The sequence below is a fragment of the Vanessa tameamea genome, chromosome 2 (assembly GCF_037043105.1).
Source record: "Vanessa tameamea isolate UH-Manoa-2023 chromosome 2, ilVanTame1 primary haplotype, whole genome shotgun sequence".
NCBI classification, from domain to species: domain Eukaryota; kingdom Metazoa; phylum Arthropoda; class Insecta; order Lepidoptera; family Nymphalidae; genus Vanessa; species Vanessa tameamea.
Genome location: NC_087310.1, coordinates 14,437,179 through 14,452,487, shown reverse-complemented (window position 1 = coordinate 14,452,487; position 15,309 = coordinate 14,437,179). Strand labels below are relative to the sequence as shown.

The window sequence follows — 15,309 nt, the reverse complement described above, 5'->3', positions numbered from 1 at the left end:
ATTGAAAGGACAGTTACAAGCATTAAATTAATTCATTTTCTTAAAATAAATCTGCACTGTGATTGGTCGATAACAGCTAATGTCAGTTTGACAGATTTTCAGACGTTGATTCGCACGAGACATTGACAATACACCGTCTACCCTATTGCGATAAATATAAAGAGATGTTTGTACTTGCTGCTCCAGTGTGATACGACACAAACTTTACGATATGACCGTAATCATATCGTAAAGTTTATTAAATAGACTACTAGTAAAACCTCTCGGCACACTTTGTCCTGCCTGTAATGCCATCTTGTGGCGAATTACAATAAAAAAGTAAAGGTTATAAAAATACAAAATGTACCCACTTTTTTATAATAAATGGTCAAACGATTACAAACAAATATATCCATATTTATACTATATACACAATAGCTAGATTTTACCAACTCTCTCACGTCATAAAATGTGTTAAATTTATTTAAACATATGATTGATATCAATCCTTAAACCAAAAGGGTAGAAATAAAAAACTTTTCCCACACCTGCCACATGTTGGATCGGGTTAAACATGCTCCCTTCGATAAATTATGGGGGAAGTATAAATGTCAAGTGAACTAATGAAATATCTGCGTTACCGTTTATCCTGACGTGATAGTGAACTATAAACTAATTGATTAATAACCTTTTTCTGGCCAAAAATTACAATTACATACAAGATCAAAATTTTAACAAAAAGATGGTAGACTTCGCATTTTTTTTAGATCCCAAAAAGAAAGAATTAAAAATCTCTCAGAGTTCGCAGGTTTATGTGTATATATATATATATATATATATATATATATATATATATAAATAAATATATATATGTATATATGTTTAGAATATTCAGGTATAATTTACTAAAATATTATATTAATTATTGAGATAAAATGTGTAATAAAACAAAATATTGGTAGGACATTAGAAACATTTTTAAAATAAATTAATTTATAAAACAAAAATGAAATAATATTGAAAATTAATACTAACTAAACATATATGTATACAACGGTATTTGAACATGACGAACGCCCTGAAAAAAAATTGAGGTCGTCGTTTGCAAAGGATCCATCCTAGAAACCTGTTTAGTTAACTAAACTACTATTCATATTAATTTGACCAAAGGTTCACTGCAGCTTCCTGTAATAACCGTAACAACTCATAAGGATATAAGGTACAATTGCAGACCTTCTGAAAGATAAGAACTGTTCGCAGGCTTTCATTTTTTTATGTTTGGTGGCAAAAGGTCAGGAGGCTCAACTGAAGGAAAGTGACTATCACCGCTCATGGAATACCGATCATTTGAACCAAATAATCTAGATTGACTACTCGGTACCTTTTAAGTTTACACGACGTCAATATTAAGACTTCTGTTTCATAGGTAAGGTTTTAATTGATTTTTTAATAGTCACCCCTTTTAATTAATTGGAATCGTAAATAGGAACATCAGTACTTCTATATTAAGGGTCATTGCTTTAATTCTTTTTTTTTTAAGTGTGCATACTTAGGCTATAACTATCAGCAATATGTGAAATTTGTATTAAAATATATTATACTTAATATTTAAATAATGTTTCAGTAGTGTTATATGTAAGCCTCTGTTTTGGTTAAGCATTTTACAATAGTAGGTATTGTGGCAGTTTAAGTTAAAAAATATGTAGATTCCTAAAACTGCATCTCAAAGACACGTTTCCTACTCATAGTATACCGTGAGTGACCTAGGTCTTAACGGGAAAAGCAATGCAATCTGAATGCTCCAAGAAACTCTAATCTTCTATAAGATAATTCGGTGGATTTCTGAGAACGGAACTCTAGTTACACAGCTTGTAATAAGATTATATATACGTACATTTGTGTAGATTCAGATATAAATTCATTGACCGCCTGAGTTATGGTATAAATCCAATAATACTGATACTCCTGTCAAAGGTCCACGATGTTAATCTTTAACATATTGTGGGCAATAAACTAGGTTAATGAGTGTATTAAAAATAATTAAATGTAACCTTCATTAGTTGATCCCCAGACGAGAAAGAAATGAAGCTAATTAAATTAAAAATACCTAATGATACAACTATAAGCCTGCTATCTGTGGCTCGCAGACCTTGCCGAGTCTTACCCCAAGGGTAATTATAATTTCTTATTAAGATCCTAGCTATATAAAAACCTGTAATTATTTTAATCAAAATAAAAATATACTTTATTCAAGTAGGCTCACGAGTACTTTTTATTATTATTTTTTTTAATTTAATTTCATGTAATACTTAGAATTTTAAGTATAGATCTATCAATTTTCCCCTTTGAATAATAAACCATATTAGTGGGTCTCCTGCAAAACTTCGCGTCTATTTAAAAGATTTTTTAGGAATTTCGAAACCCATGACAGGTTTTGTTTTGATTTCATTTCCTGCTGTGGTTGGATATATTTGAGCGGAAGATTTTCAGAATTTATTTCACCACAGTACTCTAATACGGGTTGATGGATATCATGTTTTTATACAGCAATTGTTGTTTTCTTTCACCACCAAAAACGATAAAAATAAACATAAAAATTCAATGGCCTGGGTTTGAAACCTACAATCACCTGTAAATTTTCACTTGTTCTAACCACTGGGCCATGTAAGCATCTTCGTCATACAAAAACGAGCTTCTAATTCTAATCATATATTTTTAAGCGCAAAAAGTTTTATCAAAATTTTCATACCAGTTTTTCCATGATACTCAAAAAGGCGATACGACGTATCGCCTTTTTGAGTATCATGTCATCAATCGACACTTCCATCGGAAATTCAATAATTGGATCAAATCGAATAACTCTATTACGACTGGCTGATACGAATCCCATTCGATTATTGAAGGATGAGTCAGCTTGTCAAATTAGTTGACAACTAAAGACTGATTTCAATAGTTCGTGATTAAGAGTGCATGAGGCTCACGGAAGTATCCAAAAATGTATTTAACTATAGTTGAAATGATGCAAATACTGTGACAGCTATACATTAATTTGAACTTCGAATAAATGAAAAAACTACATATAGAGTTGTCTTTTTTAACACATAACTTAATTGTTGTTCTTAATTTAATTCCCAAAACTTAACATGCGTGTTACTAGAATACTCATTCGCATTCATGTACCATTGGATCAACTACAGATCGAAATTACTGGAGACAGTTTCAACTAACGTTGTAATACAAAGTAACATCCCGTAGATATCCCACACTCGAGCAAAGGTCTACCCCTCTTGAAGAAATAGTTAGAACGTGACATGAATTATAAGTACAAACTTAGCACATGAAATATCAATCAATGTTCAGTGAACATCGACAAATTCTATTCACTTTTGATCTTTGTCTTTTAAATAACGTGTAATAGCAGTTATATTTTATTATCCGCTCTGGTTTAGAAACAACTATTATTAATTTCAATCTCAAATAAAAGATTAAGATAATCTCGTGAAGTCGTAGAAATAACAGTAATTACATATTTTTTAGCACAAAACAAACGTCTCTTATTAAAATTTCATACAATGAGAGACATGAATACTATCGTACATATTAACCAGGGCAAAATTCACATTACGCTCTAACTTCCTACACGAGACGATACGTTTCTTGGAAAGAGAGTTCTATAATAAAAGCGATAAGGTTTAAAATTGTACATACCTTTGAAGGAGGCCATCTTGTCCGGGAGGCCTGGATACTCTCATTTATCAGAGACTTCAGCGTCTAATTATACGGTGAACATCGCGAGACGTGTGCTTTTACCTGCAGGGTAAATTATTTGGTTAATTTTACATGTCAAATTATGAGGCATGAGACAATGCGTGTGCTTCATCATCAGACATATATATATATGTCTGATGATGAAGCTATCAGAAAAGGGTGTTTGTTAAATGATGGTTGAAAAATAATTAGATAGAAAATATGTAAATTATGATGTTCATTTGCCAGAGTTAGGCAGCACCGAACGCAGATTTGTTCAATACTTTCTCATCGAATTGCAAATATAATATATTTTTCGTCCATTAATAAATAAGGCATATTATTCAACATAAGACTACATACACGATAAAAAGCGCGGAGAACTTGTTGACTTCAGACAGGATGTGTTATATAAAATTAATTGTATTTGATTCACATAATCTTATTTCAAAGGTTGGAAAAATAACTATTGAGTTTGTAGCCGGTATTGCTTGATAGAATCTATTATCTGAACCGCTGGTCAGAATGAAGATTCAACAATACGATTTACATTTAATACTGTAAATTAACAATTCAAAAATCGCCTGCTTGCAATAAAATATATTTTAATTTTGATTTTGGTTGTTTATCATGCTGTGGTTATGATCGTTCAATTTGATATGTGAAGCATTTTTATTGGCGCGTCATGGGGTTAAAAAACAACGTGACGGCTAACAGCACGACGCCTTTTTATTCCCCTTTTAATTAACAAAATCCTATGTTTTTATTTATTTTGCTATTTATCGATTCTTATTCTTCAATTATAAATTATTTAAACAACTATCAATTTTCAGCCTCTGCCGGCGTCTTGTGTCGATCACTTTTTATATAAGTTTTATTTTAATTAACTCGAAGTAGTTTTTATCTTGTAACAACAACTTGAAACAAATTTAATTGAAAACGCGTATATTTTAACATGAAAACCGCAACAGAACTTACGAAACAAAGGCTCTTTCTGATATAAAAGACTTGCTCACAGACTGTGGCTAGTACAAATAGTTTTGATGTTTCCTTTTTTTAACAACGTCGTATTTCGGTTCGCAAACATTATATTTAAGACGTGTTCTTATTAGCTCTTACCAGTATTTATATTAATTCGTTTATTTTTAAGTCTACGTTTAAATCAAAGAGATTTCAGCCTTAGCTTCAAATGACTCCAAAAATAACTTAATAAGTATTGCTCTCGAGTCTCGTAAACATCATGTTCATTTTAAGTTAATTTAAGCGTAAAAGTGACATAATTTTTAAAGACTTTTAGTTTTCTTACCTTTAATAAAATAAATACGAGCTGTAACTTTAAAAATAATATCGGTAGGTTCTTCTTAAAACACTACTCAAATGAGACAGTGAGTATCTTTTACTAAGCAATAATATAGACAAGAAAATCAAATGATTTTAACAATTTACTTCCATAGACTAAATTTACTACTCCCAATATACGTATAATAAATACTGCCTGGTCGGTTTTTTAGATATAAATAACCCTTGGGCTTTACTCGTGTTTTTTTAAGATGGCCCTGAGGAGAAGTAAAGCCGGATTGGCCTCATGCTGTCGTACACACAAGTAGTCGTAACTTGGGGTAAGATCACCTTTGCTGTCTACGAAGAGCTTGTATCGGACTATACTATACTATTTACGTATATATGTGAGAATGAATTATTTTAATACATTTTTTTTTCTTTAAAACATAACATCGGTCGCAGCGCCACCTACCGGGTTCAATATAAGTACATATTAAAATTTAATCAAAATTGGTTGAGTTGTTTTGGATAGTTTACATACATACATACATACATATATACAAGTTTGTTATAACTGTTTGGTACGATCACGACGACAGCGATCTAATGATGTTGATGTTTTAAGATTTTTATTGTTAAATAACAAAACCTTTATATTATATTGGTACTATGCACATGCAAAATGATCGCGCACGAGTACTGTACTGAATTTACTCTGGTGGATTCTTGATGATTAGACGCGTGGTCCGAGGCTGTGTGGCTCGACCGAGAGTCGCTGCATTAGTGTCCCTCGTGGCGATGTCGTCTTGAATTTGCTTAGGTGATGCAGTTGCTGGGTTTGAGGTTACTGTATAATGTCTTCAGCGATACGGTAGTGTCTCTCCTTCTTTTACCAATGAGGCTGCCTACGTGAGATAGTTTCGGGGTTTGAGGTTACTGTATAACGTCTTTGACGATATGGTAATATCCCTCACTCTGTCTCACCGGGTTACTAGAGTAGTGTATGTGCTATGTGGTACTGAGCTATGGCTGGTCGATGTTACGATGTCGTTATTGATGTCTCTCATCAATCGGTAGTACCAGAATCACGACCAAATGTTGCAGGGCGTTGCGGAGGCTGTAATAATGCTGAAGTGATACGTTTATGCAGTGAAGGACCCAAATAATGGATTTCATCCAGGCTAGCATCACTATATATGGCGCACTAATCGCTTTATTAATACGAGAAGTGTCGTTTGTAGCAAAATGTTCGTCCTTTTAGGGACGCCTCCGTAGCTCAGTGTTAAGGATATTATAAGAGAAATTGTAGTAGGGCACCTAGTTTAGTAATAAGGCTCTTTGAAGTTGATTATCACGTGCAATTTATGATTTGAGTTCTAAGCTGGTTTATGTAATCGATTTCTCGACCTCTTCAATCCATGACAAAGACAGACATCGCAGCCATGGTTTTAGCGGGTAAGAATTCCACATAACCCAGGGACTTGGGCCCTGCGCAATTGGCTGGTTGCCCTCGAAGCTTTTGTGAAAAAAAAAACAGTTAGGACGATAGCATCATCATCAATAAAGAAGAAGACTATTAATCAACAATTGAAATTGTTAAACAATATTGTGTCTAAAGACTTGTATCTAGAAAATAGGGGCACTGATCGCCTGTAGATGCCGGTAGTAATTTGATTCTATGTCTGAAATATCTCCGGTTTGGTCATACCATCCCAAACGTATATGAAAGTCAGGGATTAGAGAGAACAAATACATATATATGGGCATACACTTGTGAACTATAATACCTCCCGTTGAGAATCCTCATCCTATCATCATAGAATCCAAATACCTCCCAGAACCGAATTTGGAAGACATAACTACATTCAGTAAAAAGCACGTCCGACGGTATATAAAATTAAATGTCGGAAGCGTTTTATTTCTTGCGAAACATTAACTTGAGACTAACTCCATGTAACAATATTATCGCGTGCAAATAAAGCACTTCAACAATAGCTCTACCCATTGATTTTTTGAGGATAAAGCTATCAGCTCCAGTGGCGCAATCGGTCAGCGCACGGTACTTATAGCGCAGTACGTGCGAGACATGCCGGGGTTGTGAGTTCGAGCCTCACCTGGAGCAATATTTTTACATTCTAACTATTTAATTTATATTCTATTCTAAAATTAACTTCCTCATTGACTTAGGGGCTAACTAACACCTGAATACCGTGGTTCAGGGCTGACACTACGATTAAGAGTGAGGCAAGACTGTGTACTATACGAATGTCATGTGCAGCTGCCTGATCTCCGTCGTAGTCGGAATCAAAATCACACACGTGTCTTCATAACAGCTAATTCTAAACCTTGCTGTTCTAGATATTAGTTTTCTTATATCTATAACTAGCTGTGCCCGCGACTTCGTTCGCGTAGTTGTCGGAAACACTATCATGATTATCGTTTGATTGCTCACGTTGGTTTTTGTTATTATAATCGTCAATAAGATTTAATAATATGTTTTACAGTACTTCAGCGTAGATTATATTTTTAGTTTTATTTTCTTGTGGTAGAAGAACATACTGATTTTGCCCGCAACCCGATCTTGACAACGCGACATATAGTTGGCCGTGTGAAAAGCAGTCTTGACGTAAATCGATTCCTACGTGTTTAAATGTTTAGCCCTGTGATTTATTAATGGTTACGGCAAAAGATAACTTAATGGGAAATTGAATTCTTTTAAAATTAAAAGGTAAATCATTTGGAATCATTGGGATGCGAGGTATAAGCACTGTTTGACCAACTGCCGGACCAGTCAAAACTGTTGCAACGATCACGTTATTGCGAAGGAATTTTACTTGAAGGCGGGTCCCGTTACATAAATTTGGTGGTTTAAGATTTCTGAGTAAAATTATCGCAGCACCTATTTTTAACTTCAGGGAATGTGGTGGAAGGCCGCTCGGGTTTAAAGAATTGAGAAACTCTTGTGGGTAATGGACAACATCTTCTTGATCCATTACATTATCAATAGATGTGTAGGTAGTTATATCGCCTGGAAGTTTGGTTAAAATTAGGTCGTTAATTTCGTCAACGCTACTATTTCTCGCCGCCAATATTGCCCTTTGACACATCCATTGGTAATCTTTATTTTCTATTTCGACGATATTAGGGTAAACTTTTGATATTAAATTCTCTATGCTAGTCACTTTTTCTCCTAAATCGCGATCAATTTCAATTTTATTTTCAGAATGAGGTACTTTTCCATCTCCTATTAAAAGTAACTTTGAAGGAAAATTTGTACTTCCTCCTCCCAAATGTGCTCTCATATTCGTAGATAGTTTTAAGGTATGGACAAATTTCCATAACGGTGAACTTTTAAGGCAAGACCTTACAATGTCTGCTCTAGGTCCTCTTAAAATTACCGGTAAAGTTTGTCTAAATAAATTACCAACATCTGTGTTTTTATTGCTTATTGTTATACGGTCAATTATGACAACCCTTTTCTTAAACATAAAAGAAATATTGTACAATAGTGTACGATTGCGAATATTTTTTTTGTTAACAATTCGATGCAGGTGTATCGACATCTGGATGTAAGACAAAAGAAAAAGTCAATTGTAAATAAATAAATCACAAACAAAATTCATACTCTGCCAAAACAAACAAAACGTTCAACAGGAAATGTAATAGTAAATCTGAATGACTTTTATTTGTCTTGGATTAGGAGAAAAGTTCATGAATTGTAATACCTGACGGTAGACATGTTTGCTTAAACACTCAATTTTGATTCCAATTTTCTGTCATTATATAGGACCACTATGTACGTATAGGGTTTAAAAAAATATCAAGAAGAAGTGTATTTATCGATAGACCAGATTTACAAATTTGGAGTATATCATATATTTACAAACCTACCTTGGCTGACACCGCCTCCAAAAATAACAATAATTTTAACTATAATATATTATCGTAATAACTTTGCTGACTTTTAAATAGTCTAAATATTTTTAATTTCATTTTACATAGTATAAATCTAAAAAATATTGTGATCATTGTTTGTTATTCATAGGTTTGTGTTAAGTTAGATTTAAAGTGGGTAGGTACATACTTATCTCCTTGCGTGGAAACACAGAATGTACCTACATATTGGTAAGTAGAATAAGTTACTTGATTATTAAGTTGTAGAATAATAAGCAATTATTTTTTACTTTTTAGAGCATATTACTTTTTTTCTCTTTTGAAGTCGGTTTTTTTTTTGTCAAAATTTTTGTTTCTAAAAGATTCGGCCGAGTATCGCTAACGTGCTCCTTAGAATTGTTCCGTTCCCTTCCGTACCGTTACTTTGTCAAGGATCCTATGTTCAGAACCTTACCAAACTTTCACCATAGTACCCTTGAAGTATATCCTTTATAATAAAAAAAGAATCATTAAAATTGGTTGGCACAATTTTGAGTTATTCACCTATTTATCGCGCACATACATAATGCACATTTAAGACTTATATCGTTTTCATAGGGATACCATCATCGTAACAGGATAAAATTAAAATGGGGTCCCACGGGAAGCACTACCTTTCAAACAAAAAAAAAATATCAAAATCCAGTGAAAAGTTATGAGGTAACAAACATATAAAAAAAAAAATACAGACGAATTGATAACCTCCTCCTTTTTGAAGACGGTTGAAAACAAATAATATTAACTTAAACGTAATAAGATAAACAAACCGAACAATAAGAAATTTAGATTGTTTCTCCTTTGGTGTTATTATTTCATAAGGTGATTATAGTACAACCGTGTTGAATATGCTTGAACGTAATAGAAATTACTTGAAATATTGAACCACTAATTTATTTGTGTAGTCATTTTAAACGATATTCACCTATTTGCTTATTTGTTTATTATATAATTTATTTTCTCAGTGATGATTAATCTGCATCGGTGAAAGTATCGCTCGCCATTTTGAACTTTTTTACATGTGTAATGTAATTTTTATACCTTATTTATACCGTGAAACGTTTGAATTGTTTACTTGGAAAGTACGAAGGAATGTTCATAGAAAATTTATCTTATATCGTAAGTTAAAACTACAGCAGATTATGATTTAAATGTAATCGATTTTAAACGATTAAAAATAATGAGCAAATAAGCTGATAACAAAACCTAATTTTGATAAATAATTTAACTATTAAGAATGTTAATTTTTTTAAGTCGTTATGTGCATTGCTACTTCGCAGAACTACACCGCGGGTGAGAGTGGCGAGCGCGGCGGCGGGGCTGACCCGCCTCCCCCTCATCCGCCGCCGCGCCCCGCCTGCTAGCACACTCTTAACAAATAGACATATAGTGTCACGGACTTTTTTTTTATTATTAAAAGAGGAATATATCTTTTATACACATTTTTTGAGTAACTTAAAACGTTTATGCTGCGCACGCATCGAAAGTCCATAAATGTGAATAATTTTCCCCGTTTTTGCAACATTTCTCACTGTCGCTGCGCTCCTATTGGTCGCAGCGTAATGTTATATAGCCTAAAGCCTTCCTCTATAAATGGACTATTCAACAAAAAAAGAATTTTTCAAATCGGACCAGTAGTTCCTGAGATTAGCGCGTTTAAACAAACAAACAAACAAACTCTTCCGCTTTATATATTATATCTAAATATCTAAATATCTAATATCTATAATTTAGCGAGATAGTTTTACAACCTAAAGTCATACCCGCTGTTTGCAACTTATTAAGCCTCGTGAACAATACACTAAAACTGACTCGTAGGCAAAAGACTAATCATAGCAGTTGCACTCAGCTACTTTGAATGAGCTGTCTCGTAACGCTAAAACAAATTTAGTCTTTATACTTTACCATATAAGATATATACTTCCTCAAACGTTCGTACCTTGCCCTTCTTACAGGCGACGTGTTTTGAGGCTTCAACTGGAACGCGCCTAAGATAATGAACTCTTTTGTCAAGAATAAACATTTTTACCAGACGGTAAACAATTTCACGTTTGTATTTTATCTCGTATACTTTAGACGTTTCTGTGACTCCTCCTTCATATTTATTATCTATGTTCAGAATTCAGCAACAGTGGCCTAGTTTTGATATAATTACTCATCTTTATAATTCATATTTTACAATGTAAGAAAGTTTTTCACTGGATTTGGCGCTGCTAGCTGAAATACAGGTTTTCTAGTTTGACTTTATATGCTTCATTAATTTAATCACGACATTGATTTTCGGCTTAAATTTTTTGGACAATTAATTTTATAATATAAAATTTTAACAACAACCTAACCACGTCAAATACTCAGAGAAAACGAGTTATAAATAAAATTCGAGCAGGTTAAAAAAATATATCGCGTATTTTTTCATACATAAGTATTGGTAATGTTTCTTGAAATTTAACTAGGAAATACCCTTCCAAACAAAAAACAAACCAAATCGATTCATATATGACGGAGATCTGAGGTAACAAATATTAATTTAAAAAGGAATATAACATATCTCATCTTTTATGTGTAATGTTCAAAATATTAATTGAAATGCGTTAATTAAATATCTGTAGATGACTGCCGGCGAGATTTCATTACAGAATATAGCGGCAGAATAGGATACGCCAAAAATGACAGATACTGTTTCACCACAGACTACATACGTAGCGAATGATGAATGGAATTTTAAAATAGGATTTCACAACAACATGAAAACTGAAAGTATCCATTCGAACTAGGTCAGTATTTTTTCGAGATAAAAAAGTAACTAAAAAAACTAAAAAAGTGTTCTTTTATTTTTTACATCCCTAGTTGATGCTGGTAGGTCATTAACCACTTTGACTTTTAATTTTGCCTGCCTTCTTTCTTAAAGTAACAGTCTGTAAATGTCCCACTGCTGGGCTAAGGACAACTTCGAGGAGAAGGCTTCTAGCTAAACCATGCTGCTCGGTTTAATATATACAATTGTCATGTTTTGAATTTCATTGAAATTAGACACATACAGGATCCTCACGATGTTCTCCTTCACCACTGAGTACTAGATAAATTATAAACACAAATTAAGCACAGGAAAATTCAGTGGTGCTTCCTTTGGTTTGTCGAAATTATCGAGTTCGAAACACTGCTAGTTCTATAGCAACTGCTATAAAATAAGTAAATATTTATTATAAATCCTAATGATGTTATAGTTGCGTTAGTTTCAGTAGTCTTGCAAGCTTTAGTCTAAATAATCAAAGCGGTAAAATCGACCTCTTTTTTCATATGAGAAAGATTGTTATCGCTTCATCAAACATGCCTTTGGCTAGAACCTTCGATATAAAAGCAATGGACTCCAATTGACCAGAGAAACTCGTTCGCAGTATTAGCTATTTGCTGTTTATTCTACTCCGATACAAGCGAAGAGGACTGTGTTTAACTTTACGTAAATTTATATTATTATTTTTTGTATGTTTTTATGCTTTAAAATAGTACTTAGACTCAACATATAAATATTTTTTTAAAAAAAGCCATCGAGTTTGTTCATCTGTTTGTTTTAACGCTCTTATCCAGCATGTAATAGACCATTTATTAGGAAAGATGAAAGAAAAAGCGTTGAGGAGGGGTGAAAAGAAAGCCTAGAAATTATGTTTTAAGATAGGCTGAGAATACATTATAAATAAATCAAGGCGCCAAGCCCAGTTCATGGCGAGTGAAACCGCACGGAAAATTAAGTCTCGTACAATTAGAGCTAAAGAAAATGTACTATTAATTTTTTTTTATTTGATTAAAGTTACACTAATCAACATCAACTTAACTTAAAAATCCCATTTTTAGAGATTATAAAATCTCATAATCTCATATCACTACAAAGATGGACATAATCCCATATAGCTGATTAAATTATCGAAATTGAATTAGATTATTGCTTTAATAGAGACATTAATTATTCTAAACATTCTAAGCAGGCTTCAATTGCGAGTTGAACGAGCTAAACACGGTAGTAGTTTGCACAATATGCTACCTATCAAAGAATGCGGTGAGGGGCTGTGCAACCCTGTTTGAATAGCCAACCGATTTCATTTCCTGAGGCAACGGCTCCACCGCAAAATTCGTTTTTTACCTCGCAACGTTCTCGCTCATATTTCAGGAAAACAAAAATGATTCCCATCAAAAAATTCATTTTGTTTTCTAGGTTTCACTCAAACCGTTTATAACTCGCATTTTCGTGTAAAATTTTAAGTCAATCTGCATGAAATTTTGCGAGTTAATATTTCAGAGAGCGAGGTATTTGGCAATATATCCGTCCTGTATCCGATACATAGTATCGTCGACACAAGTGAAGAATTTCCAGTCGCATTTGTTTTTTTTTAACGCATTTATATTCTAGAATAATTTCATTATGCGTTGATTTAGGTTAACCAACTATTCCGAATTTCATTAATCTATCAGTCCAAAAGTTAAAAATATATTATTTCGAGTAACATAATAAATTTTCCAATAGTTGTCCAAGGTTTGACATTCGATTCATGTCCCTCTTTAAATACGTTTCCAATTTCATTTCCGCAAATGAAGGCCTTCACGGGCAACGAAAAAGTTGAAAAATGCCGCGTCTGATATTTCTCCTTGTCAACTTTATTTCAGACACGTTTAATATATAAATAAATAAAATAGGAAATTGTTCAGAGATTCACGAGCTCTACAAATGGGATCTATATAGAACAAAGTAGTATTACTATATACCTTTGTTAAAATCGTACTTGACAAACTGTTCTCTCTGGTTCCAAACTGACATGTAATATACTGAATATGACCAGTGTAAACACCAGTACATAACCGAAACTTGAAATGTGTAATCAAGTGAACGATGGAAGTGCATTGTAGACTGTCGAGTCACCACTTTTCGGGCTTTATTGACTTTGAAAACTTTGATAACTTTATGCGTTTAATAGATTACATTACTCTGACGCTAAATTTGACAACGAAACTACATTTCAGTAACGGAGTAATTACAACTACTTAGTTTTGAACAGTTTTAACACGTATTTAATAAAAAATATAATAATACGCTTAATATACTGTGAAGTGTGTAGCACCGAACGCTACGCCACTAGTGCTACGAACGCTACGAAAAGAGTTTGAGTGAGATCACCGATCCACAATACGACGAATACGTGGACATTGTGAACAAAGGATACTTTTAAAGAAAGAAATAATTATTTTGGTTGTCTATTAATTTATTGAATTTACTTTTATTTGGTGATTTATTCATATCTAATAATTCATCATCATTACATATAATTTTTCAAATTAACTTTCGCTCCTTATCCCTAGGTTTGCACTATTACTAGGTTCACACAATTTGCGTTTTAATAAGCTAAAAGTTTAAATTTAAAAAAAAAAACGAATATAAACTACACAATAATCCTTATATATAATTGTAATTAATTTTATAAAATAACTTTGTTAAAAAGACCACTTAAATAAAATACATTTTCATTTCGTATAATATATTTTTATATGATAAACTGTTATATGAATTGTTATGAAACGTAAGATGTTCACTTCCAGGTGTGGAATTTTATACGCTTTATAAGTAATGGGCCTGTCGAAGGTAAGTAGTGAATCGCGAAACTGCTGAGATTTAATGCTACTTTTCCGTGACCACTATTCTCAGAATTGGTAAACTCAATCTGACTTTTTATATGCAGGTCGAGAGAAATTGAAAATGCTATCTATCATAATAGTTATCATTTTAAATAAGTAAATAGAAACGATATACATTTTATTAAGAAATCCTAAGAATTATGTTTTATGATAGGCTAAGAATACATTATAAAAAAATCAAGGCGCCAAGTACAAAGCCAAGTTTAGGTCTTGGAAGTTTTCGAACGTTAGCCGCCATCTTGAAATCCGCGTTAACAAATAATAGGTACACAAAAAAAATGTTTAAAAAAAAGTCTTCGTTTTTTTGCGAGGTACACTTGATACAATACTGATATTGATCAGGAGGGCATCATAATGGTGAATAAATGTCGAAAATATAGCGCGTCCAACTCACTATATGTAAAATGGAGTAAAAACGTAAAACGAAGGAAAATTTTTTATTAGCCACTTTCTTAAAATAACAGTCCTATTAAGAGAGAACTTCAAGAAAATCTCTAACTATCAAATTTTTGGCATTTAAACATACAGCTCCAGTGGCGCAATCGGTCAGCGCACGGTACTTATAGCGCAGTGCGTGCGAGACATGCCGGGGTTGTGAGTTCGAGCCTCACCTGGAGCAACATTTTGTATCTTTTCTTATGACATTCAACAATAAATTCGTTTATGTTGCACCTGGACTGCGTGTCTCTGATG

The 15,309-nt window shown here is 33.0% G+C and overlaps 1 protein-coding gene and 2 non-coding genes across 3 annotated transcripts in view; 2 read left to right on the top strand and 1 right to left on the bottom strand.

Annotated features, from left to right (window-relative positions):
• The window catches only part of LOC113394092 (atrial natriuretic peptide-converting enzyme), a 127,420-nt gene that overhangs the window by 99,764 nt on the left and 12,347 nt on the right, over positions 1 to 15,309 (bottom strand). The window contains exon 2 of the mRNA XM_064216876.1: positions 3,688 to 3,789. Coding sequence (XP_064072946.1) covers positions 3,688 to 3,703 — 16 coding nt within the window. The 5' untranslated portion in view covers positions 3,704 to 3,789. The remainder of the gene's footprint in view (positions 1 to 3,687; positions 3,790 to 15,309) is intronic.
• Positions 7,038 to 7,129, top strand: Trnai-uau (transfer RNA isoleucine (anticodon UAU)). Its single transcript is given in 2 exon segments — positions 7,038 to 7,075; positions 7,094 to 7,129. It is a non-coding gene; the product is annotated as a tRNA-Ile (tRNA).
• Positions 15,144 to 15,235, top strand: Trnai-uau (transfer RNA isoleucine (anticodon UAU)). Its single transcript is given in 2 exon segments — positions 15,144 to 15,181; positions 15,200 to 15,235. It is a non-coding gene; the product is annotated as a tRNA-Ile (tRNA).